This window comes from Haliotis asinina, chromosome 3, assembly GCF_037392515.1.
Source record: "Haliotis asinina isolate JCU_RB_2024 chromosome 3, JCU_Hal_asi_v2, whole genome shotgun sequence".
In the NCBI taxonomy this organism is placed as follows: Eukaryota; Metazoa; Mollusca; class Gastropoda; order Lepetellida; family Haliotidae; genus Haliotis; species Haliotis asinina.
Window position 1 is genome coordinate 67,996,292 of NC_090282.1, and position 26,176 is coordinate 68,022,467.

Below are 26,176 nucleotides of genomic sequence, written 5' to 3' on the forward strand. Positions count from 1 at the left end.
TGATGGCAGGTTGATACACGTTTATTCCAGGTGCTTGATGGTAGGTTGATACACGCTCAGTGTAGGTGTTTGACGGTTGATTGATACACGTTTATTCCAGGTGCTTGATGGTAGGTTGAATCACACGGTACAGTCTAGGTGCTTGATGGTAGATTGCCACACATCCAGTCCAGGTGCTTGATGGTAGGTTCTCACACATCCAGTCCAGGTGCTTAGTGGTAGGCTGCCACACATCCAGTCCAGGTGCTTGATAGTAGGTTGTTACACGTCCAGTCCAGGTGTTTGATGGTAGGTTGATTGACTGTAAATGTCTGATGAGGTGATCAGGGTAGGTACCTTGGTTGTATTTATATCGTACATCTTGATAATATCTGCCAATGATAAAAAGTAATGAAACTGAAAACATGAACAGACTGAAGTTATGTGGTATAAACTGTTTCACCAGGAAGTTCGACCAGCTGGGACGTGACGTCTCTAGGGAGTGTCTGTGGCGTCGATACACCTTCATTCACAAGCAGCGGCCCCGTCATCACAATCAGGTTTATAACGGATGGAACTGGAACCAGTAAAGGCTTCCGGCTCAAGTACCACTATGAAAGTGAGTTGCTGCGTGACTGCGTGACTGCGTGACTGCGTTCTTGCATCGTCACTATTGTTGCATTCATAGTATTCAGGCCTCTATAAAATTGCGAGATTGTCATAAAGGGCGACTATCGGCGTCGACTGGCTTTCTCAAAGGAGATGCTCATGAAATCGACCACTGGTCCAGACTGGATTATTTACAGGCAGTTGTCTCATGGCTGGACTATTTGTGAGTGGCAATACCTTTGATCATATTGCTGTCCCGAACCAGATTCGTCGTCCTATTCTCAATAGTATTGATGAGTGAGTGAGTGAGTGAGTGGAATATTAACGCTGCATTCAACAACTGAATCTGGACGAGACAATCAACATCAAGAATGTCGATATACGCAATTTGAATACGATGATATGTGCTAACCATGCCCGCGAACCCGACCATCCGAACCCCTGTGTCGTCTCTTTGACAAGAATGGGTCACTGAAGATCAATTCTAACCCGGCTTGCCACGGAGTTTCTTGATCTTATCTTACTTGTTCACGCGAAGTGTTCTTAAGTCACCTCACCTCACCTACTTGTTCACGTTGTCACAGCCTGATGCGCACGGTCGTTATATGGATGAACTGCAAACACGGATAAGTTGGGCACCGACCTGACAATCAACCTGTATTAGCATGTATGAGTGCCGCCCACTGGCGCCTGCCATTGTGAGCGAAGGAGTCCCAGGTTATGATATTACCGACTTGCCACACCGACCACGTGAGAGTCTTACGAGCAAGGTATGTGCAGTCAACACGCGGAATCAATTTCATCGCCATGCACTGCAAGTTCACTTGCCTAATCTGCTCTACCATTTCTAAACCAAATGGGTTTGCTTTCGCCGCGCATCGCCTCCTCGTAAACGCATTCTTTGCGCCGGTCCAACTTATCCTTGCTTGCCAGTAGTATATTTTGTCTATGGTAAATACAATATTCCTTTTCAGACTCACAGACAGTACGCATGGCGTTCCTGTACGTCGTTGGCATATTTGTGGGCATTGTCGTCCTCATCGCTGTTCTCTTCCAAACGTTAAAGAGATGTGCAAGGAAACGCCACAATGCCAGAATTGAACTTGAAACCCAGTATCAAACTCAAGACACAGATATGCGGGTAGAGGTTATCGAGCCGACCAGTAATAACGCAGAGTTACGTCCTCCTCCTCCGACATACAACGAAGTTGTTACTAATGGCAACATAAATAATAATAAAGACAGTGTGGGTGAGACTTTCCCACCGCCTTATTCAACATTACGCATATCGGATACGTAAGACTCGCCCAAGGAGATAGGAAGATAATGATACCTAGTTAAAAAGAAGGCATGAATTTACTGACGATGCAATCAGCGTCATATTGTTTGTTATTTGAGTGATGTTAGAAGTTCTTGAATTACTCCTTGTATTCGTAAAGTACACATCAGACAACAGTGGTATATATACTGTCTGGTATACACATTGTCTGGCATATGTAATGTCTGGTATATACTAGAAAAGAGTTTTTGGCAATGAAAATGATTGCTACAAAGATTTGCTATTTTTGTCAGTCTGAACGGGAAAATCCAGCATGTTTTCATAAAATGTACAACTGCACACGAATTTGGGAGAAAAGTTGAAAATGTTATTAACAATCACATCCCAGTTGATATTTTTACCTCTGTCTCTGACATTCTCTTTTATGATAGTTCAGCTAGCCTAGTAATATCACGCATCATCTTGTTAGTCAAAGCCAGTATCAAACATAATAAGTTATCCATTGAAAGTTTTGCCAATATTGTCAACGCTATTTAGAAAGTTGACAACATTGTTGGACATAAGAATAACACTTGACCTTCATTCATGTCAAACGGAAACAGTCGAGTTATGTATTGCAGCCCGAAATGTGTCATGTCATATATATTGTATGTACGCTTCAATGGGACCATTGACTTGTAACATTGCATATTGCTCAGTGTACAACTGTTGAAATGAAAAATAAAAAGATTGTACAAAATGTTTATTACGACCTTCTTGTTCTTTATTACTGACAAATGCACGTTTCCTTTAAATCTCCAAATTTTATCCCGAGCGTTCATATGCATATCACGAAAAACGCTTGCGCGTATTTGGCGTGTTTACAAGACATTTGGCCTGTTTACACGATTTAATGGCTTAATCATTTTCTTAATCCATATACAGTCATATTACTTGTTTCCCAAATGATATAATTTTCAATGAAATTTCAACAGGCAAATCAGTATACGCCCAAATTGTTAGGGGTGGTGAGGTTGCATGAGGTCAAAAAGGCGCTTGTCAATCAGAAGACGCTGGTTCGCTTCCCCTCACGTATACAGTGTGTGAAGCCAGTTTCTGGTGTCCCCTGTCCTGGTATTGTTGGAATATTGCTGAAAGCGACGTAAAATCATACTCAGTATGTCAGCCTTGTGATGACGCATCCAGGACGGGATTATGAATAAACTCAATTTTTACCAGACCATCGGGATGAGTAGTTGTACATTTAGACCATCAGAAATCTAGCCCGTCTCGGATGGTCGGACGGGCTTTGTCATACACTGTCATTGCACAGTTTATAGTCCGACATTTCACATGGGCCCGACATAAAAATTTATTAACCTGAAAGTTTAGCCATTAAGATGGCATTGCTTTCTGTAGACTCAGTAGAGGAATACAAAGGGAGTATGAAAGTCTATAATGAAATCTGAAGCACATACCACACCGTCTGTCGTTATGAACATTGATCAACTCTGTCAAAGACATGCTTAAAAACCCAGTAAGAAAGTCTAGCCGATCTCGCCTTTATCCTTTTACGACAAGCCCTAGACTCGGTCTAGGACTCCCATACATTCCGGAAGATCTATTCTTACATGATCTTCACGGATCCTGACATCACCAACTATATATCTCAAGTGTGATATGCATCACAGGAAATGATCGTGTTAGAATTCGCCCACAGTAACCCGTGAGAGGCGACTAACGGGATCCGTAGGTTAAATTCGGAGACATTGTTGACTCATCGTATCCCAATTGTTTGGATCGATGCTCGAGCTAGCCGTTGATCACAGGGTTGTCTGGTGCAGAATCACTTATTTACACACCGCCGCCATATAGCTGTAATCGTGCTGAAGAGCGGCGGTAAATAAGAAACCACCCTTTCCTCTCCGTTTATAGCGCAACACTAAACATCTTTTGTGTCTGTCCTCTTGTGTCATATGTAGGTCATTATTTCGTAATGAACATTGGATCCATACGTCATGGAGGGTACATAATGTTCTATTTCAAAGTTTGTGTAAATAGCTGCTACGTGATGACTTATGTGTTATGGTGCATAAAGGACAAACTGAGGAAATATTCGTACTTGTTTCAAACTTGCCACAGCCTTTCGTTCTCAACATTAATGAAGAAAAAAATCACTTGAAATGCTTTGCAAGGAGCATCGATCAAGGGAGTTGGGCTACGATGACTTGTGTCAATCAAGTCAGTGAGCCTGACAAAACGATCCCGTTAGTTACCTGTTACGACCAGCATGACTAACTCTACCCGGATCTTCACGGGTCACCGAAATTGATATTGTACTATGCCAGGGGCATCAGTTTCTAATGATGATATTCCTGTAGGTATTCATTTACACATGTAAACCAAACAGAGGTTCGGTTATAAACACACACAACGGGCGTATAATCTGGGTAAAATATATGCCCTTACCAGTAGCTACACTTGGTGACAAGGGGGTTAGTCATCAGGCAGATTAGTGTTTATGTGGCAGTCGAAGCCACGTAAATGAAAAGGTGTGTTTCCAGTGCAATGGTAAAACTGAGAATGAGCGTCAAGAATGTCCACTGTACGATGATTTGCATGAAAGTTGATATGGCCATATGTGTTTCAGTCGTCCCAACTTAGATTTATGTGATAATGAAAAAAAGTGGTTTTACCTTCTATAGAACATGTCTTTTTTACATCTTCTATATGCCTACATCTTTATATGACTAATGTAATGGTTACTTTTGTCATATATGTCACTTTTATGTATTGTACCTTAAATATATATTTGTTATGTATACTGGACAAATACACTTAGGGAAATGTGTAAATTATGAAGAATTATGGATACATACATACATACATACATACATACATACATACATACATACATACATACATACATACATACAGTGTGATGTGAGTTTATATGAGATGAGACTTAAAGAAAATAACATAACATAACATATTTGTTGTATTCACAGATTCGTAATCTAGTGGAAATGTGACTCTTCAGACACCACACCGCCCCAGCTCTCCTCACACAATTATCTTACACAATTCCTGATATAGGATGTCGGTCCTTAACTTGTGTGTGACGCGCCGTTGTGTCGCCCCGGGGTCGTTGTGGGACCACACACACGGATACAGTGAAGCACAAATATGTCCCCAAAGCTGTTTCACTCTGTCTTTGTAATATGACATAAAAACACGTAATTTAATATACGCGACATTTATGAATTCATTTAAGCAAGACCCGTGAAGGTCCCGGGGTAGAATAGGCCTTCAGCAACCCATGCTTGCCATAAAAGGCGACTCAGCTTGTCGTAAGAGGCGACTAACGGGATCGGGTGGTCAGGCTCGCTGACTTGGTTGACGCATGTCATCGGTTCCCAATTGCGCAGATCGATGCTCATGTTGTTGATCACTGGATTGTCTGGTCCAGACTCGATTATTTACAGATCGCCGCCATATAGCTGGAATATTGCTGAGTGCGGCGTAAAACTAAACTCACTCACTCACTCACTCATTTAAGCAAACATGCAAAACCTATTCTACAGTCAAAGGCTACATCTGCGAGAAGTAGTTCATTGGACGATTTCTACCGTATTAGTAGGGTTAGATAATGAACGATTCCTATCAAACAGTCAGTGTGTATCGTGCCTTTATAGTGGCATGCGTCGCAGATGCAAGCCAACTGTTCATCTGGAACAAAATGGAGAACGTGAAAACATACAGGTCAAATTGGGAAAGTTTTTTGGAACTTGTAGGTTTATGTCTTTGGCCAGAAACGCCCTTTTCAACACGTCACCATGCTGTGAGTGAGTGAGTTTAGTTTTACGGCACACTCAGCAATATTCCAGCTATATGGCGGCGGTCTGTACATAATCGAGTCTGGACCAGACAATCAAGTGACCAACAACATGAGCATCGATCTGCGCAATTGGAAACCGATGATATGTGTCAGCGAGCCTGACCACCCGATCCCGTTAGTCGCCTGTTACGACAAGCATAGTCGCCTCTTATGGTAAACAACATCGCCATGCTGTGTGAAACCTTTTCAGTCCATCCTCACAATCGATCCTTCCACCGAGTTTCGCCTTAGTTCGACCAAGCGGGCACAGTGGTTTACGAATATGACGGCGGGGTGTTTCTAAGAGACTTGGCAAGAAAGTGTTTGACGTAATCAGCAGCCAGATCCGAATGAGATGGCATATCGGATCCTGGCAATCCGATCCAGTCAGCCGCCTATTTGGTTCCTAATCTAATCAAGAATCCCGAAAGAGACGGTGGGGTAGCCTAGTGGTTAAAGTGTTTGCTCATCACTCCAAAGACCCGGGTTCGACTCTCCACATGGGTATAATGCGTGAGGCCCATTTCTGATGTTCCCTAGTTGTGATATTGCTGAAATATTGCTCAAGCGGCGTAAACTAAACTCACTCACTAGAATCCCGAAAGTGTGTACCATGTGTTCAGGATGACTATAAGATGGGGCTGGTTTTTAGGCCTATTCCCACAGTTTGTTTCCTTAATACCCTTTCCTATATGACATTTATGTAAATCGCATATGAAACTCGGTGAATTTACATACAGGAAGTTAAATGAAGAGTGCTACCATTGTTGTCAGTGATCACAGTCTATCCTGAGTGGTGTCACCAGTTGGCCACATAGCCCTGCATTGAGTCAGACTCTGCAATTATGGCGGGATGGACCCTTATCTGTGTCGCTTGCATCGCGATCTTGTTGCCGGGATTTAGATTTGAAGGTATGTACCATCACTGGCATTGATTGAATCGATTGAAATGATATTGTTGAAGTGAAACGCAGTCCTGTATATTTGAAGAATATGGCGTCGAATCCCTCTCTGGTGGGAAGGGTTGAATCGTATGTCTTATGGTGAATGTATGGTTCAGTCTGAACAATAGTTCAGTCTTGTACTGTAGGAACCTATCGCGTTGAATCATTGTCTTTTAGCATCAGATCGAATCATTATCTTTTAGTATCAGATAGAATCACTGTCTTTTATCATCAGATAGCATCGTTGTTTTATAGTATCAGATAGGATAATTGTCTTCTAGTATTAGATAAGATCATTTTCGTTTACTGTCACGTTGAATCAATGTCGGATAAAGATAACATCTCCATTCTGACCACATTTGCCTTGAGGATACCAGTTACCTTATTGACATGAAGGCAACAGCTTCCCTTCCATCCCTGCTTGAGAACTATTAAAGTATTTCATCACAAAGGTCATGGAATATATCCAGATCCATTCGCATGTGTGGGAGGTCCAGTCGGTCAATTCTGATGGCTCCGCCAACCAGACATATGTATGACCCTAGATGTTACCACTTCAGCAAACCTACAGACTCAGTAATCACTAACTACCTCTACCAGACAACTCTCCTGAAGTACATGCCGTCAGACGTACGTGCACTTGTGGGTCTATCCATTGTGCATGTCCTGTGTGGAGATCTCTCTTATCACACTTTGTTATTGGCATCGAAAATTTGGGTATCAAAGTGGTGCGCATATTCCTTCTAAACCCATCTCTCCCTTAATCATTATTCAGTTGAAAGCACAGATAATCCCGAACGTATAACGTTAATCTTCAGACTGCTGGTGGCGAACCTATGATACTGTTATAAGGTAAGAAAGTATGGGAATCCCCAAATGTGTCGTGCAATAACCGTTTAACAAGGACAATTTACCTGCCGTTTTGCATACGCTCATCCCTTTCAACATATACTAAATAGCAGTTACTGTATAGCCAAATAGAAAATGTTACAAGATTAAAGATGTTTCGCTCACACTTCTCAGCAGACAACCACCCGTAACGACTAGTGTTGGTCCTAGGGGTTTCACGTCGACTGGTGGGCAGTTAGTTCATTTTTTATCAAGATGTTTTTGCTCATTGCAGTGAAAGAAAACACTAAAGTTCCTCTTGTCCTGCAATTAGCAACTTTGTGTTTAATTAGTTATATTTGAACGATTGGATGCATCGTAACCATGATGGCAACGGTTTTAAACAAACAACTTCATATGCTTCAGATGCCGAAAAATTATTGTGTAAAACTAAATTTACTTGAATTGGTTACATAAATATACAATTCACTGTTAAATATTGCTCATATTATTTGCTGAGTTTGCAAATGATTTCATTTTATAAACATTCTGACTCCGTTGACAACCGTAGATGACACGTGACCTAATTCGCGAAGGTTTTAGTTGAATAAACATGACATATATTTGTAAATATGCGCCCGTAAGCAGAATCCTAACACCAGGCAAAACAAGTCAAATGCTACATAAACAGATCATGTAATGTAATAATATTTGCAATTGTATCCATCCCTTCTAAATCCAGAACCACGTGCGGCATCGCCGGCAAAATATACAGGAGCTGGTTAACTATCGGCAAACATTTCCGCGACATGGAAAAAAATAATTACTTACTATGCGTAGTGTTTAAATCTGTCTAATTAACGTCATCTCATTTTAGTGCTAACTCACCTTGGTATCAGCTGCAGTTGTCTTTCCTCCCTCTTTGTACATTTTCTCTTTTTGTCCGGCTGATTGTTTTTTGAAAATTAGAAATTGTAATGTTGAGTTCAAATAATACAGCCTCGTGTCTAAACTAAATTCACCCAAGGCATGTTGATGGTTTGCTGTTGAAAGAAGTCTGGGAAACTGAATGATGTAGAACTGGCTGGAGCAGTGAGTCTGGTGACAACATTGACAACGACTGACTGTTCACTGTTCACGTCATTTTACACCTAGATTAATTTTGTTATAATGATGTTCGTAATCATCATCATTACTAAATCTGAAATTTGAAATAATTTCATATTTAGCAGCAGGTGCTAAACGTTTTTCTTGCTGCAACAAGGTTATAACATAAGGTTGCACCAAGTGCAACTAGGTATCATTTCTTAAATTGACCCATCTTACGATGTAAATTGTAATAAAATCGAAAATTGTAATACTTGCAGCAAAATGAGAGTACCAATCCTTGACGTAAAATGTAAAGAAAACGTAAGTTGTAATAAAAATTTACGAACATACGCGTACATACGATTGCGAATGATTAAAACTGTTATTGCAATTTATATAAACACTCATTATATTTTACCGCAACTACGACAATTTACATCAATTCCTATTACAGTTTTCGCATTATATTGTACCTCCAGTGTTATTACGGTTATGGGCCGGGAAAACTACTTTCTTAATTATAAAGAGGAAAATAGGGGTAGCTTTACCGGTCATAGAGGATGGGGTGCATCACAGTATGTGATTACGGAGATGTAGCTTTATCGGGAATGAAGGCAGTAAAAAACTAAGTTACCGTACTCACCATATTTAATTTGTTCGGTTTTGCTTGCCATATATTACAAACAATGTAAATGAAATAAATGTATATACATGTAAAATGTAAGTTTACACAGAAAATATTCCTGCAAGCAGTTACTGCCATTTCATCATTGTAATCCTCACATCCCTCCAGTTTTATCAGTTCAGTTACACAGTCAACATATTCCATATCATCTATGTCCTGGCTCCGTAGATCTTGACTCAGGGATCTAAGACGACTGCCGGTAGCAGCGTTTCCTCTGTGGAGCACTAGGGTAGGCTGTTAGTCGGGCACAGGACACTTCGCTCACCGACTGCTCCCTTTGGAAATGTCCAACGGCTTCAGACATATTGGGCGGACTCTTTCTGGCTTGCTGATTATGTTTGTGATGGAACCCTTCTGGGTGGTTATTTGTCCTTGGTCCTTCGTTTCCGAAATGGTTCCACACCAATGGGGAAAACTGGTTACCCTCCACCCACGAAGCAGTCACATAATCCATGAATGATCGCACTTTGAGGTCATCGGGGCTGTCAGCAATACATTCTAACCAAATATTATCTACTTTGTCAAGGGGGCACTGGGGTAGAGCAGCAGCTCGACGTACTATCCTCCGCACATCATCGTCCTCCTTGTAGTCGTTGACGAGGTTCTGTCTCTGGACTCTCCTCCAAAGGCACTGAAAATAATGAAAAAAACACCCCCGAAGATGGGTTGTTGGGGGGAAAGCCGATCTTACTGCATTATGGGCTGCCAACACAAAATCCAGCTGAACAACAGAAGGACTAAAATGCAAGCTCAGGGTCTCAGCCAACTGATGATGGTACTCGAACACAGCAGCGTAAGTTGTCTCCTTCCTATCTGGTAGTAGTCCATACACTAGGGGAAACATGTGTCCTTGGAACTGGGCTTGAATTGTATATATCTGGTCGAAGAGACGAGGTGCAGCAAAGAATGTTCCGTCACAATATATTGTATCTGCGTCACACAGGATCTTCACGTTCTTGTCTATGGTGAAGAGGAGGATGTCGTTGCTGATCCGATGAAGGAATCTCTCGCCAGCTTCTGTCTCAGCCCACTTGTCCTCAAGATGAATCTCAGGTCTGGAAGCAGGCAGTCTGGGAACAGTCCTGTGTCTCTGTCTATACATGTTGTCTTCACGGAGTTGAAAGATGGAGTCTCTGGCAGCAATCCGTCTGGAAATCTGCCATGGTTGCGCCGGAGAAGTGAAACCTCATCGTCGTAGACCGTTGGTATGGGGGTACACTCTTCCTTGGATCTATCAATGAGTCTCGATTTGAACTGGGCAACCTCCATTTCGAATGGTACAGCAGGATGTGTGTGTTCTCCTTCTTCCAAAAGGAATATTCATGAGTTGATATCCAAAAGTACATCCTCGCTTACGCTCGGGAGTACATTTAACATATTAACCTCTCTCTATATATAAACTTAGTTCTATCTATCTAACATCGTTTAATATTTCAAACATTTCTAGTTTACCCGCAATTTGCTTAGCAATAACGTATCAGTGTAAAGCAAAATGTACTACCTTGTAGTCAAACGAGCAGGACATCCAACAACAGTGCATCTCCAGTATTTCTTTTCTGCCTGACTTCTGAGACACATGAACTTGTATCCATCAAAAAATAAATGTTGTCCTCCTCGCACTGTGTCAGCGAACGTTAAAATTACTTGTGCATTTGCCATGATGACTGAAGGTATAGCCCCATCAGATAAATATATATAATCAGAGATAGGGAATTGACAAACATGAGTAGATGTGAGTTTGAGGCGGATGTAGTTCTCATCAAAATTGTAAACATCACACACTTGGATGCTGTACTCTGTGACCCTAATAGGAAACAAATCGCAATAAAAAAAGAGAAAATCACAGGGGTCGTTTTTCCCATTAATCGGTAATTGTCAGGGTTAACTGATCACAGTGTTTATTCAGTTAAGTAGCTTTGGCGGTACAATCTTGCGTTGGAGAAAGTAGCTTTCCCGGAACTACGCTAATTTAAAAAGTAGCTCTCCCGGGCCGACACCGTTATTACAATTTACGTTTTTATAATATTTTACGTCAAAAGTTATTACAATTTGTTGCAAATATTACACCTTTTGTTGCAATTTACGTCGTAACAGCACATGTAATGATTAGCGCAAATGAACATTTGCTGTTCTAATCTGGCATAATGTATTTAGATTTTCACTTGGATGTTTATTCATATGTACTTGTATGTGGCACTGACACTATCAAACACTGACATTATCAAACACAAAGAAGACGGCTGTTCTCAATGTTTGTTTCATTATGGCACATGCAGCTGTATACAATGTAAGCATCTGGACCATATCACTGTCAGACACCGCAAGAAGTAACATAAACGGACAGTGTGTTTGACCCAAAAAATTATAGTATCATTGGTGCTAACCCAGAAAAGTTTAAGCAAAAATAATTCCCATATCCTTAGCAGGAAAATAGCCTAGTGGTTAATGTGTTCGCTAGTCACTCCAAATCCCCGGGTTCGATTCCCCATTTTCTGGTGTCCCCCGCCATGATAATGCTGGAATATTGCTAAATGCAGCATAAGCCTGAACTCATTGACTCGCTCAGGATTAACACTAATTCACATAAAGACATCCTGTGTTGATACTGTTAAGAAAACAAATGCAGTTCACAGTTGTGTTTTAGGAATATTTCAGCTAAATTTGGACAGAAAATACAGAAATACAAAGTAAAGAATCTGTCCATTATTGGTCATGGTTTATTTGTACAAGATAATCAAGTGAAATAGTTACTTTTTCAGCATAAATGATATTCAGATGAATTATAGTAACTGAAGATGCTGAAGCTTTGATATATAATACTTACCCCAAATCACTTGGACCAACAAATGCATCTTAATATACATTAATGACACTTAATAGAATACAAATATCTGGAAAACTGAACGCAGCAAGCATTTGCAAGACATTTATACCGGTCAAATATATCATCACTATTAAACAAGGGTTGCCAGTTATTGTCGGAAAATATAGTATATGCGTTGAACCGTCAGCTGGTAGTATAATTTAACACACACGTAATATGGGATCAAATTTCATTAGCAATCCCATATTACGAGTAGTCCCAATACCCTACATTAGTATTGGAAATACATACTGAGTATTTTAACAATAGATGCATCATGATGCAGGTAAAATTTTGTCACCCTCCAAAAAACATGAATATTATTTTGAATCTCCAAATTTGTCACTTCCATTTTCGCTCACATGTTGTTGAAACGGGTCTCCGCCGATAATTATACGTATAATTATATCTACATATTCAACGTAGAACAAAGGGTGGCCCTTCCATCAAAATGATATACACTGATATACGAAACTCCTGTCAAAATGATACTGAGAAACCTGCATGTGGAGTGGCAATACATCAACTTCCGTTTCCGTGTCACAGGAGCATACCATGTCAAACAAGTTCTATGCTACCCAATTATATCGTCAAAACCTCCATTTATTTTAAACATGAGTTATAATTCATAATTACGAATGATTATCACAAGACAACCCCTGTCTATGACATCACATCCGGTAACTAGGACACATACTGAAAAGGTTATGTTGGCACATTAGTGTGCGTCCCGTGGTGTCATTTGAACAACAGATGTGATCATGGCATCTCGTACTTTCTGTGCCACGCAATCTTAAATCAAACAGCACAGTTTGATCAGGCAAGGTGAGATACATGTACATAATGGTTTAACGATGTTCTTATAATAGTCTAAAACAAATATTTGTATAATGGCACAAAGTCGAAGCTTTTAGCCTATGACGCTTAAATGGGTCGAGTTTGAAAGTTGTAGCTTTTTCGTAATGCTCAGTTAATCATTCCCTCGTCGCAATGAATCTTTATGTATATAGTTGTATTGCCGTATGTTTAGCATAACTATCCATGATCACATATAAGAGTTGGTACAATTTTCTCAGATTGTCCTACCTCAGCTTATCTTTTCTAATTTTTCGGGTTTGTTTTGGGAGGGCCGATGGGATAGCCGGTGGGCTTAGGCGTCCGTTCGTCACGCTGAAGTCCCCGGTTCAGTTCCACTCATGGGTACAATGTGTGTCGTATCGTATATTGTAAACCAAAAGTCACTGTGTTCTGTAATCTGATTGGTTGAAAAACATGATCAAATGGTATTAGATTCCCGGAAACTGCAAGACTTTTCACTGCGTATTTACACGTAAACAATTGTTTTGTTGTGTCATCAACAGTGGTGACGTCATTCAAATCATATTGTGACGTAAAGTTAGAATGACGTCACAACTGAGCAACTCCAGATGCTACCATGGGAACCAGCTGAAACGGCCAGCTGATGACACTTTACTGCTGTACTCATACTCGATGTAAACGAGTGCAGACAGTAAAACCCCTTTGGTTTACTTTTTTGTTTACAATGTCGATAGACATCATGTGTTGGCCAATTTCCGGGAGTTATTGAGTATTTGAAGCCGTCGGTTCCAAATGCATTCCCGTGCTTCAAATACTCAATAACACCAGGAAATTGGCCAACACATGATGTTTATCTCCTAATTGCTAAAAACCATACTAACTCACTCATCCATGTAACAATCAGGCGATACAGAAATGTTGACATTTTCAGCGACAGGTGACACCGTCATCCTGGTTGCCGACTGGTCTCTACCTGGACAAGTTCACAGCGTCAGCATGCAAAACATGAACTTCTCCACCATCCCTATCATCAACATCTCCCGACCTGTTGCCATTGACTACGATCCGGAAGGACACATTCTCTACTGGACCGATGTCTTCTTGAAACAGATTCGTCAGACTAGTCTGCATGACGGGACCGACCAGGTTCTCGTTCAGCTGAGCGACTGTAAGTTGATACGGAATTGCTTCATTTTATTTCGGATGCTCCACTTCTCCTAGTTAATATATTCCCCTGATATTTATCCGCCATCTCTTTACTCGCAAAACACGGGCGGGAAATTCAAAATATGCATAAATAATGACTCTGACAGTGGGGTAGCAGCGTTCGAAATAATCACCGGTCCGGTTGCATCGGGCGGCAGTTTCAGATATCTGCAGGCCTTCACAGTCTTATACGACTGGCATCTTTGACCTGTTTTGTTTTCATTATTAACGTTCAGGAATCATCCATTATGTTATGATAACTTAGTTTCACTTCCGGGACTTCAGCGCTTTACGCATAGGAGTGCCAACACCTCTTTAAGAAATAGAACGCCTCTCTCATAGGGTTCGCTAAAGGATGATTCTTCATTGATTCAGATGAGTAGGTACTTGTACACAAAATACATAACGCAATAGTACAAGTACATTATAACACTGACGTTCATATGCATAGACATTGTACATACCGGGAATTTCATTCATTATATGCATGGAGTCTATGCAACAGTGGTGCATCTTCTCTGTCAAATTGCAATTTTTTTATTATGATAATTCTTATTGGCAATAAATTTTCGGTTTGGAAAATATCGCCCAATATTTTTAGAAATGTATCCAGTTATAAGTGGTGTGTGTGTCAGTGTGTGTGTGTGTCAGTGTGTGTGTGTGTGTCAGTGTGTGTGTCAGTGTGTGTGTGTGTGTGTGTGTGTGTGTGTGTGTGTGTGTGTGTGTGTGTGTGTGTGTGTGTGACTGACTATATTATTGATGTATTTAACTGAATGGCAATCAGTTTAGTATCTCTTGTACATCATGTATATTTTTTTGAGAATATATTCCCATGAAATTGCAGTATCAAAAATAGTATCATTTTTCACGAGTGGGAGATACGTTTTCAGAGTTTATAAGTTTATCTTTAAAATGCCTGGATCTCTTTGGTGCTGAAAGTAAACCTATCAGTGAAGTGCTAAGATAATGATTATGAACAATCAATGCATTATTTCTTCTATCTTTCCATTTTGGTATATTTGAAAGAACCTGATAATATTCAAGAATTGTGCCTTTAATTTTGTAAGTTTTCTTAAGTTCATTAAATGAGAAAACATCTTGATCATTACCCAAGTCTCTTATAGAGTGAATACCTTTGAGATGCCAATGTCCTATAACAAAGTTACTATTTTGGAATTAAAGATTGAACCAAAGGGGTTCAGATAAGATTTTATCAATATCTGTAAAATCAGTTTCATGTGTTTAAAAAAATATTCCCCATGCAGCAAACACAATCCAATATGGATTCAGAATATTCAAATAATTGTCAATATTGGCTCCAAGCAATAATATATCCTTGAATGGAAAGGTCCCCGGGCTTCTACTGTTTTTATTTTTGTGCTATTTCTCTGCATTAACCATTCTGAGACACCCATTCTCTCATATGTGTCGTTCGCGTTGTCTTATCCAGCTTATGAATTTAGAAAATGTATCATTTAATTTGTCCATGAATTCCTTTGGAGGATATGGGCGTTAAGTTAATATATACACCAATGATGAAAGTGCTGAATGATTAGCAAGAGTTACTTTCCCTATTGATGTCAAATTTCGCCTATTAATGTCAAATTTCGTATATTAATGTCAAATTTCGCTTACTGATTTTGTAGAAACAGTGTGAAACTATGACCCCTGTAGTCTATTTTGTTTTTGTTGGTTTGACTTTAACAAAATAGGCCTGCAGATTTCATTCAGAGCAGATTTTAGAGCGGCAAATTTAAGTATTGCAAACACTGCTTCTGTGGTAGCCTAGTGATTAAAGCGTCCGCTCGTCACGCCGAATGTCCGGGTTCGATTCCCCACATGGGTGTTATATGTGAAGCCCTTGTCTGGTGTCCCCCGTCGAGAATATTGCTGAAACGTAAAACCGTACAACCATACTCACTCACCCAGAAGATGGAACCTCGAAATTTAATATTAAAGCAATTTATATCGAAATAATTTCGTGTAACACCAACAAAGAAAAAAAATCTTCGGAAATAGAAATTCCATTATGGCGTTCGCCAGACTCAACAATAGCGTTCACCGCGGCAACATTTCAATTAACTCGTGCTTGTGTTTTCATTAACTGTGGTAAGACATTTTCCATTTCCTCAGAGAAACATTTTTTTCCATTGTCTCCAAAAGAGTAAGAGGCCTATAGCCAGGAAAAGCAACCTTTACACTCTCTCCTTGATGGGATAAAAACGTGTCTTTCTTTGAATTGTATTGTTTTCTTTCAAGCTGCAACGCCAGATGGAATTGCTGTTGACGTCACAGAGAGGTTGGTGTTTTACACCGATGCCGGCGATGATTTCATTGGCAACGTTGACGTTGATACCCTGGAGAATCACGTGTTGATTGACAAATATCTCCATGAGCCAAGAGCAATCATTGTGTACGCCGAAAAGCGGTGAGTTGTCACCTCATTGCGATGTATATCGTGATACTTTGCTTATGTTGTTCATTGACGTATTTCATTTACGTAATTAACGCTGTCGGTATGCCAAATTAAGAGAGAGAGAGACAGAGAGAGAGAGAGGGGGGAGGGGAGGGTCACATGTACACACATACTGTAATGTCAGTATACCAATTTTTTACAGTTTTGGGTCTCTGTTACAGGTCACTGTTGCAGCAGTGTGCTACTGAACAAATTGTACTGAAACAGCTATACGTGAACGCTTTATACCACAGTATATATAAACAGTTATTGCTAGACAGATTTACATTCAACACGTGACCGTTACAATGGAATATACCTGTATAGCCTGTTTTTATATCCTACATAGACAATTGTTCTGGACTGATTGTATCCTGTTTTTATATCTTACACAGACAATTGTTCTGGACTGATTGGGGGACCACTCCAAGGATAGAGACGGCAAGTTACGATGGCTCTGGTAGAAGAACGCTAGTGGCAACAGACCTAATCTGGCCAAATGGAATCACGCTGGACAAACAAAGTACGTATCCCTATTGCGTGGATCGATGCTCATGATATCAGTCACTGGATTGTCTGGTTCAGACGAGACTATTTCACATATAGCGTTATATAGCTGGAAAATTGCTGAGAGTGACGTTAAACAACTTTAACAACAAAAACCAAACAGTTTGTTTTCACAGTATACGGACGGAGCTAAACAGCCTTCGCTACAACTGAGAACTTCCCTTACACTCGATGATAAGGATCCGAGTAATTTATACGTCGTGATTTATGCGCCATACGCATTCTTCCGGGTCAGAGTGTTAAGTATAATCTAAAGGATCCAGAATACTATTCTCTTTGAGTGGAGAAGTTTAAATCAACTTTCCTATTTTTTGTTGTTATTCTGTTACTACATATTCACTGATTACATAATCAGATTCAGTTTTATGTGTGCGTTCAGACATTCCGTGATAGTCCTGTTTTGAGTCTATATCTGTTGGGTTTTGTATGTGTTTGTGAAAGGGACTATTATCATTACTCGTAATCCAGCTACCATGATGTTAATTTGACGTCATGTCTCATATGACGTCATAGATGACGCTTTTCACATTTGAGTTGCCGTGCCGACACTCAGTTGCTCCGTTATTGTTACACACGTTTCACCCAAAACAAACTTCTGCACCACTGATGGGTAAAGTCAACTTGGCCCCAGTGTTACTCATTACACTCCACCACTGGGTGCAACGAAACCTTGTCAGGCATCCTTTGACAATGAGCAATCAGAGCACTGTTTACCAAATCGCGAAAGTGGACACTTGCACATACCTTTTGAACTTTTTCACGCAACGGTTGTACCCTAACGATTCCGAATCCTATTAACTTCCAGAATAGCAGTGATTAAACAGTCGTGAAAATAACGTTTTTCGCAATATTGAAGGATGTCAGCTTGCTGAAATATTAACTAATGGTAACCATGTCAACAGAAACCAAAAAGAAAACGTATATACTGCAGGCAAAATATCAGTGTTACATGCGGACTTTCGTTTGTTGAGGGATCAGTGTCAGTGACCGATGTGTTTTGTATGTCACACCGAACCCTAAACAGTAACCGTTGTCTGATTGGTTAAATCAGTTTAGCCGTCTCGCATTTGATTGGACGGCCATAGGTCACTCAAAGGTTACCTGACGCGACCACCTAGAAGGTTTTGTTGGACCCAGTATAGGATTGAGTTGGACTTTCGGGTGAGTTTCACACATTGTATCCATGTGGGAATCGAAAGAACGAAGGATTAACTTCCCCCCCACCCCCCCTTTGGACTTTACACCATAGATGAGTATGTCCTATGTCGCGACATTTGTATTAAAGCCCATTAACAATCCCCACTGTTCGCTGTGACCCACTCTCATGCCCACATTCCCTTTCCGATTTGCTCTCATGGAAAATTTATCATCCACTTTTCTATTGTATCTGGAAAGTATGTCATCCTGACAATGGATGCCGACACTACGTTGTGGTAGGGTTTGTCAGTGTGAGCCATACAATAACAATATACTTCCTGAATTGTCTAATCTGGGATATACCAATTAATAATCGGGAGTGGTTTTGGTTGATGGTGGGCGTCTGGTCGGAGACGAGAGGGCATGTAAATGGTTGTATGGAGGTTTTTGAAAAGTAGCATCCATGGTGCTGACGTGTAAATACAATGATGGGAAAGGGTGATTTCAATTAAGAAAAGATTTCAAAGAAATTTCTTAAAAGAAACATTATGGTTGCCCAGACTGCCAGTTAAATGTACATTGTTGGAAGATGTTCTATTTGAAAAATGACACATTATACAAGACACTATTATGGATGACAACTTCTTTAATTCTTTTAACACGACGTTTCAAGGCTAATTCTTGCCCCTTCGTCAGATGGATAATGAACATAGGTAACATTGCAGAATATATACAGGTATACATGAAGCCAGAGAGGTAAGATGTATATACACGTCGTGTTAAAAGAATTAAAGAAGTTGTCATCCATAATAGTACGTCGTGTTAAAAGAATTAAAGAAGTTGTCATCCATAATAGTACGTCGTGTTAAAAGAATTAAAGAAGTTGTCATCCATAATAGTGTCTTGTATTACCTCACCAACTTCTAAATGCCTTTGAAGAATTTCAAATGACACATTGTTTTGTTTTTTTTTATGTTGTACTTGTTGTTAGACGCATATGCTAAAACAATATTGGTGAATATGTGCATACGATACTGCTGGTATGCTGGTATGCTGTTATATCTATGGCATGTGGTATTGCTATGCTGTGCTAGCGTTCAAATGTTGGCTATTATGTAATGATAAGTAATGGTATTAAATCATGTTAGGCTGCTGTGCTGTGATAGTGTGAACATACTGACTGTTATATAATGGTAGTTCGTGTGAGATTGGTGTTCTATGATAGTGTTCAAATCTTAACTGAACATGTAATGGTACATGGGTGTGTTGTGATACAATGAAAATGTTGTCTGTAATAACTTGTAGATCAAGTGAGACCGTTGTGCTGTGATATGATGAAAATGTTGTCTGTAATAACTTGTAGATCAAGTGAGACCGTTGTGCTGTGATATGATGAAAATGTTGTCTGTAATAACTTGTAGATCATGTGAGACGATTGTGAAGTGATACAATGAAAATGTTGGCTGTTATGTAATGGTAAATCGTGCGATACTGCTATGCAGTAGTAGTGTGAATATGTTGGCCGTTATAAACTGGCAGATCGTGTGACACTGCAGAGGTACGTGAAAATATTGCCTGTGAAATACCTGATGATGTGAGAATGTTTTACAAACGCCATAAAGCATTGTTGAGTTGTGATAGCATGAATATGCTGGTTATTACACAGGCAAGATGAGATTCTTCTGTTCTCTGTGAAAATATTGGTTGTTTCATTGATGACATACCTTCTGGTTGTGGACATTGACAAAATGTACGTTATTGACAGATGGTCGGCTGTATTGGTGTGACGCTAAGAGGATGGCCATTGAGTCCGTGCTACTTGATGGCGGGGACCGGACACTCCTGTTGTCCGAGGCCAGGGCCCACTACTTCGACATCTTCCACCACCAGGGACGTCTCTACTTCACAAACTGGCATAAGCAAAGGTACGTCCCTTAACGTGTACTCAACAGACCGCGCAGACCATGTTATCACCAACAATGATCACGCAGCAGATCGTTTAGGATGACGTTGACAGCCCTCCAGAGTCATGGGGGTCCTATCATATCAAACATAACAATCCGCACTGCACAAGACTCTCTTTAAAATATCTCGGAAGCCAAATATCGAGTGTTTGACAGCCTGGTTGACCATGATTGTTGTGCCCCGCCGGAACGGGAAACGGGGGACTATGTATTCAGCAGCGTCCGTACGTACGTACGTCCCGTTTCCTGTTAGCTCGATATCTAATGAACTGTTGTTCCAACTGTCTTCCAAGTTTTCGACAGCCAACGCTGGGGGATTACACACCGACGCAGCAACTCTTTAACCACTCTTCAAACTCTTGTTCACACGAAATCTCATGAACTGTTGTACCCAATGTTTTCAAATTTGGTGACAGCCTACATTGTTGTGATTAAATAGACATCAGTTGGTTTGGTAGTCTGTCGTACAGACCCTGAAGTATATATATCAAAGAAAGCCCACTCAAGTCTAGAAAATGTGGCAAGTCTAGATTTCCATAGCTGAAGAAAGTCTCAGGGCTCCATTTCATTATATTATTTTTTTCACTATCAACGTTTTTTCAGTAAAATATGTTCATTTCAGAGACTAGCTCTTAGTCTGTTGGTTTGGGTGACCTTGATCTTATTTCAAATGTGACCACTACACTTTGTCCACTTTTCAAACCAATTTTAATGTGATATTTCATGAATCATTGCAACCAATGCCTTCAATTTTGTCAACGCCCTACATTGAGTGATTATGAAGACATCAGTCATTTCACGCATACTGTGTGTGACCAAATTGTAAAAAGTAGTGGATATGTTTAAATATTTCATTCTTCTTTAACGGTGGGGGTACATTGCCACATTAGTGGCAAACACTTGCGTTTATTGGTATGACCCGGCAACACCTGGGTTTCGCTAAGTAGTAAAATACTAAGGAGTGTGCAACTGCATGTCTTCAGATTGGCATGTCATGATTATGGTATTTTATTCTATTAATGTTAAGACTATTGGCAATACAAATTCTAAATATTTCTATGTATTTTATACAAACATTGTCTTTATCGGTAAGAGATGCTTGTACAGTATCTAAAATATCTAGCTGACCACAAAGCAGTGTCCTCAATGAACCACGGTCATGTTGCAGGTCCATTCTGTACATCTCGACATCCGGCGGAAATGTCAGCTCCCTTCGGTCCGACGGTTTCTCCCACCTCGCTGGCATTCACGTCACCTCCAACATCTCACAGTCAGGTAGGTAATCGCCAACGTCAGAGATGTAGCTCAAAGCGGACAAAGGTATAATCGAGGCTGGACCAAACAATCCAGTGGCCAACAACATGGGCATCGATCTGCGCGATTGGGAACCGATGACATGTGTCTGCCAAGTCAGCGAGCCTGACCACCCGATCCCATTAGTCGCCTCTTACGACAAGCGTTGTCGCCTTTTATGGCAAGCATGGGTTTCTGAAGCTTGGCCTATTCTATCACGGACCTTCACGGGTCTCATTAACCGATGTTCCATGGTCCAGTGGCCTGAAGCTTCAAGGTATGAATCACTATCACAATCTGACTGTTACACATATTTGGCATAGTCCTACCTGACGGTATGTGAATATTCCTCTACATTCTCCTCTTTGTTTTCAGTTTCGTTTGTACCATCTTCCACAGCAGATGCGCCCGTAACAACAGAGATGATCGAGGAAAACGGTAGATGCTTTTATCATGTTATCAACAATGTTGAAATCTTGTGCTTTGGGATAGCACACCGGTTAAAGCATTTCGTCTGTCACTCAGAATGCTGGGTTCGATTTCCAACATGTTTATTCTTTGTGAAGGCCCTTTCAGATGTCTCCCGTCGTATTGTTTGTATTTATTTTTTGTTTTACTCCTCACTCGTACTGTCGAAATACCATTCTTGCTAAATTCTAAATTATATTTTGTTATTAGCATAAAGGCAGATATTACACATGCGATACAGAAGTACATATTTAAAACGTGGCGATACACTGCTTCAAAGTGAACCCAAATATACACATTTCACATAGACACATAGAAATGAAAACGGATGAGAAAATAATATCTTCGGAAATTGCTTACATACATTAATGAGAAATTAGATCAAATATCGGATAAGTACTAGGAGTGAAAGTAGTGTGGAAGTAAGAAGAGAAGACAGGATACGGGGAAAGAGTCGAAGTAAGGGGTGGGGTGGATGGGGAGAAGACGGGGACGGCGTGTCGGTGGTCCCTTCGTTTCGTAATGTTGCTGTAGTCTGTGTCTACTCCTTGCTACATAGATATTCCACTAATATACTGGTATATTGCAGGTTCCGGGGAAGACGCTACGGTGCCAGCTACAAGAGCCATCCTGGAGAAGCAGGTCACACCTGCATATGGAGAATCACGTGCCCAAGAGCGACCGGGGATACACTTGTCTTTTGGTAAGTTCAGTTAGATCCGCCAGTTAGATCTGGCGGCGGTCTGTAAATAATCGACTCTGGACCAGACAATCCAGTGACCAACATCATCTGCATCGAGCTGCGCAATTGGGAACCGGTAACATGTGTCAACCAAGTCAGCGAGCCTGACAACCCGATCCCGTTAGTCGCCTCTTACGACAAGCATATTCGGCTGTTATGTCAAGCATAGGTTGCTGAAGGTCATGGGTCTCTTTTTGTAAGACGCAACTGGTAGGATTGGGTGTTCTGATTCGCTACAGCAGTACATGTTTGTTTTATGGTGAAACCCGATTCCGATGCTGGTGCTCACGATATCAACCACTGGATTAGATTGAAACCGCTGTTACGTAGCTGGAATATTTCTGAGTACAACATTGAACGACATGGGAACTATGTGAATTTTACAATACTACGTCAGTTTGCATTTCTGCGTTATTTATAATCTTATGATGATACTTTGTCAGTATGTTTTAACACTGTTTATATGGCTATTGTGTTCTCAGTGCAGACGATCTTCGTGGCGCTAGGTTGTGTGTCGGTGCTTCTGCTGATCGCTGTCACTTTCCTCGTCACCTTCTATCTGCTCAGGTAAGTAGTCAATCAAGCACCATGACACCTGCCACGTAGTCATCCCCCGACCACGACACCTGGCCAGACACCTGCAACAGTGTCCATCAGCCACCGCGACACTGGCAAGACACCTACAACAAGGTCCATCCGCCATCTCGACACCTGGCCAAACACCTGCCACGTAGTCCACCCCACACCCCGACACCTGACCAGACACCTGCAACATGGTCCATCAGCTACCACGACACCTGGCCAGACACATGCGGTTACATACATCAGACACGTTCTCAGCACTAGTAACTTCTGGAACGATAGATGCGCGCCCATGTTCACCACAATGTGTTTCAAACAATGGCAGCATCCTCAGTTAGATAAGGACTGATATAAACAATAGGATCGCTCCCGTCTCAGAGTTTGTTAGATAACGCTGATATAAGCAATAAGACTGCTTCTGTCTCAGAGCTTATTAGATAACGCTGATAAAAACAATAAGACCACTTCCGCCTCAGAGTTTGAGTGGAATGCCGTGTCTGTGTTAAAATGTTAAAATCCTGCATTGTATCACAGTGGACATGAACTACAGATCCGATATCTGTTCAAGCAGTCACTCTGACAGACAGTAAAACCTGACGTTGTAAAGTGCTATGATCTTGCACGCGTCTTCAAATCCATTAAATCTGTGCAAAACGTCATGCAGGGGCACCAACTGAAACCCAGGCAATCGACAAACATAATTTCATCCTTTAATGACACTTGGTTTACATTTTGTTGAATGTGGGTGTGTACCACTCATCATCATAAACTTTCTGCTTGATTATACCTGAATATTCTTTGTCCAGACGAAGAAGAGAACAGCATCAAGAAACTTACTGCTACCTGGACCGTCAACTTGGTCAGGGGCCGTTCACGAACAACATGTACATGGAGATAGGAACCGTCATGGACAACAACTCGGAGGTGTATCTGGTACCCTGCGACGAGCTGAAGGGATGCAAGGATGAACCCATCTACGATGAAATCGGAGACGCAAAGAAATTTTAAGTGGGAAATCGTACCCGTGTGTTACACATGGGGCGGAGGAAATGTGTTGTACTGAGTGAATTTTGTGGATTCTGGAGGAGCAGGACCTCCGTGATGTGCTGTCTGGAACCTCCATTTGTTGTGTACTGTAACCCGTTACATTCTGAATGGCGTAGGGTCAGTGGAAGACAATTGAAGGTAGTGTGTAAATAACTTCCCATGCAAACCTGATATCCTGCTGACAAACTGTATACAGTGAAACTTTGCTTACACGGGAACCTTGGATACCGGGCGACATTTGCAGGAAACAGAATATACACAAAAAGGTTCGTTTATTCGAACTATATGAAACATTGTCCGGATATGTGAGATTTCAACGTATTATCGTATTTTCCAAGAACACTGTTTATTCTTCTCAAGAAAATCATGTGTAGTCCAAAAACGACTGGAGTATCAATGCATCTGTTGAATTTTTTTTCTGTTTAAACGGAGGACTGTATTTGGCATACCGTTCCTCCCGGTCTGTGATTGGACCAGAAGTGAGATCTGGCCACACAGACGTGATCTAGCCGGGGTTGTAAAAAATATACTGGGGAAGGGTGAGGGTTCAAGTTCATCTGAAAAATTTTAATTTTTATTTCACAACGACATTTTATATTACTTTGTGTTACTACCAGTTTCCAGAATCGGGGCGGCGAGTGGTTAAAGCGTTCGCTCGTTACGCCAAAGATCTGGGTTCGTTTCCTCTTATGTGTACAGTGTGTGAAACCCATTTCTGGTGTTCTGCTGGAATATTGCTAAAGGCGGCGTAAAACCATATTCATCCACCCACTCAGTGCGGAATCTTCTCTGCTGGAAGCGTCCATCTGCCAAATGTTTACCGTAATCACTTCAGCAAACTTAAGCAAATTGAACGTCATACCAATTCATGTCCTCGTGATGAGGAATTGACAGACACAAAACATAAAACCATAAATGTCTTTTTTGTTGATGTAAATAATTCAATCATTCAGTAATTAAACATGTAAAATAATGGTTTGTGTATTTGTTCTTTCGATTTCAAACTAGGAAATGATAAAGACATCATTTTGCTTTTGGTCGCACTCACACATGTGTGAACGATATGCAACACAAAGATCGTGAAGGACAGTAATGGAACATAGTAGGAGCTTTCTGTTGTTTTCGTATTTAATATCATGACATTTGCGCCTTGTAAATATTCCACATTTCAGTTAGTTTTATTTTTATCAAGTGGTCAGTGACAGCCTTGGATCGTTTGTATGTTTGTTAATTCTCTCTTGACAATGTACCATGACCACACACAAAGAATTAATTAAGCAGCCCCTGTGTGTGACAGGGGCGGTAAATAATCGAGTCAGGACCACACAAAAAAGTGACTGACATCGAGAGCATTTATCTGCGTAGTAGGGACACGATGACATGACGGGCCAAGGCGGTGGGGCCGACCATGCGCTAGTCGGAGTTGATGAAAACCAAATATATCTTGGGTCTTCGTGCGCTTTATCTACACGACTAGCATCACTTCCCTATTGAGTAGTTCATTGCAATGTCCGACAATGGATACAATAAGTCCTGCGCCGTGTTTCATTTTCATGTTTCGATGGATCTATTTTACTATCGCAAGAATCAGTTTTCGGGGAAGATGTCCGTCAGGAAATTTATTTCCACGAATACGGAGAACACTGGGAACATTTTGAAGAATATCCTACAATCACATTCAAGGAACTACAACTCAGAATGCATACAAATTAAACAGAGTATATGTCTAACTGGACAGCAGTGATTGGGTTAGTAGAAATACAG

At 40.8% G+C, this 26,176-nt stretch overlaps 2 protein-coding genes across 2 annotated transcripts in view; both read left to right on the plus strand.

The window, feature by feature from the left end:
* The window catches only part of LOC137278370 (tolloid-like protein 1), an 83,274-nt gene extending 80,664 nt beyond the window's left edge, over positions 1 to 2,610 (plus strand). The window contains exons 4-5 of the mRNA XM_067810663.1: positions 446 to 598; positions 1,563 to 2,610. Coding sequence (XP_067666764.1) covers positions 446 to 598; positions 1,563 to 1,888 — 479 coding nt within the window. The 3' untranslated portion in view covers positions 1,889 to 2,610. The remainder of the gene's footprint in view (positions 1 to 445; positions 599 to 1,562) is intronic.
* Positions 2,611 to 6,428: 3,818 nt separating this feature from the next.
* On the plus strand, positions 6,429 to 25,385 carry LOC137278367 (low-density lipoprotein receptor-related protein 5-like). The gene is made up of 10 exons (XM_067810657.1): positions 6,429 to 6,635; positions 13,883 to 14,119; positions 16,417 to 16,585; positions 17,008 to 17,135; positions 20,082 to 20,241; positions 21,449 to 21,555; positions 21,949 to 22,011; positions 22,631 to 22,744; positions 23,266 to 23,350; positions 24,172 to 25,385. The coding sequence occupies exons 1-10, from the start codon at positions 6,569 to 6,571 to the stop codon at positions 24,371 to 24,373; spliced, it is 1,332 nt and encodes a 443-aa protein (XP_067666758.1). The 5' UTR covers positions 6,429 to 6,568; the 3' UTR covers positions 24,374 to 25,385.
* Positions 25,386 to 26,176: the final 791 nt, after the last annotated feature.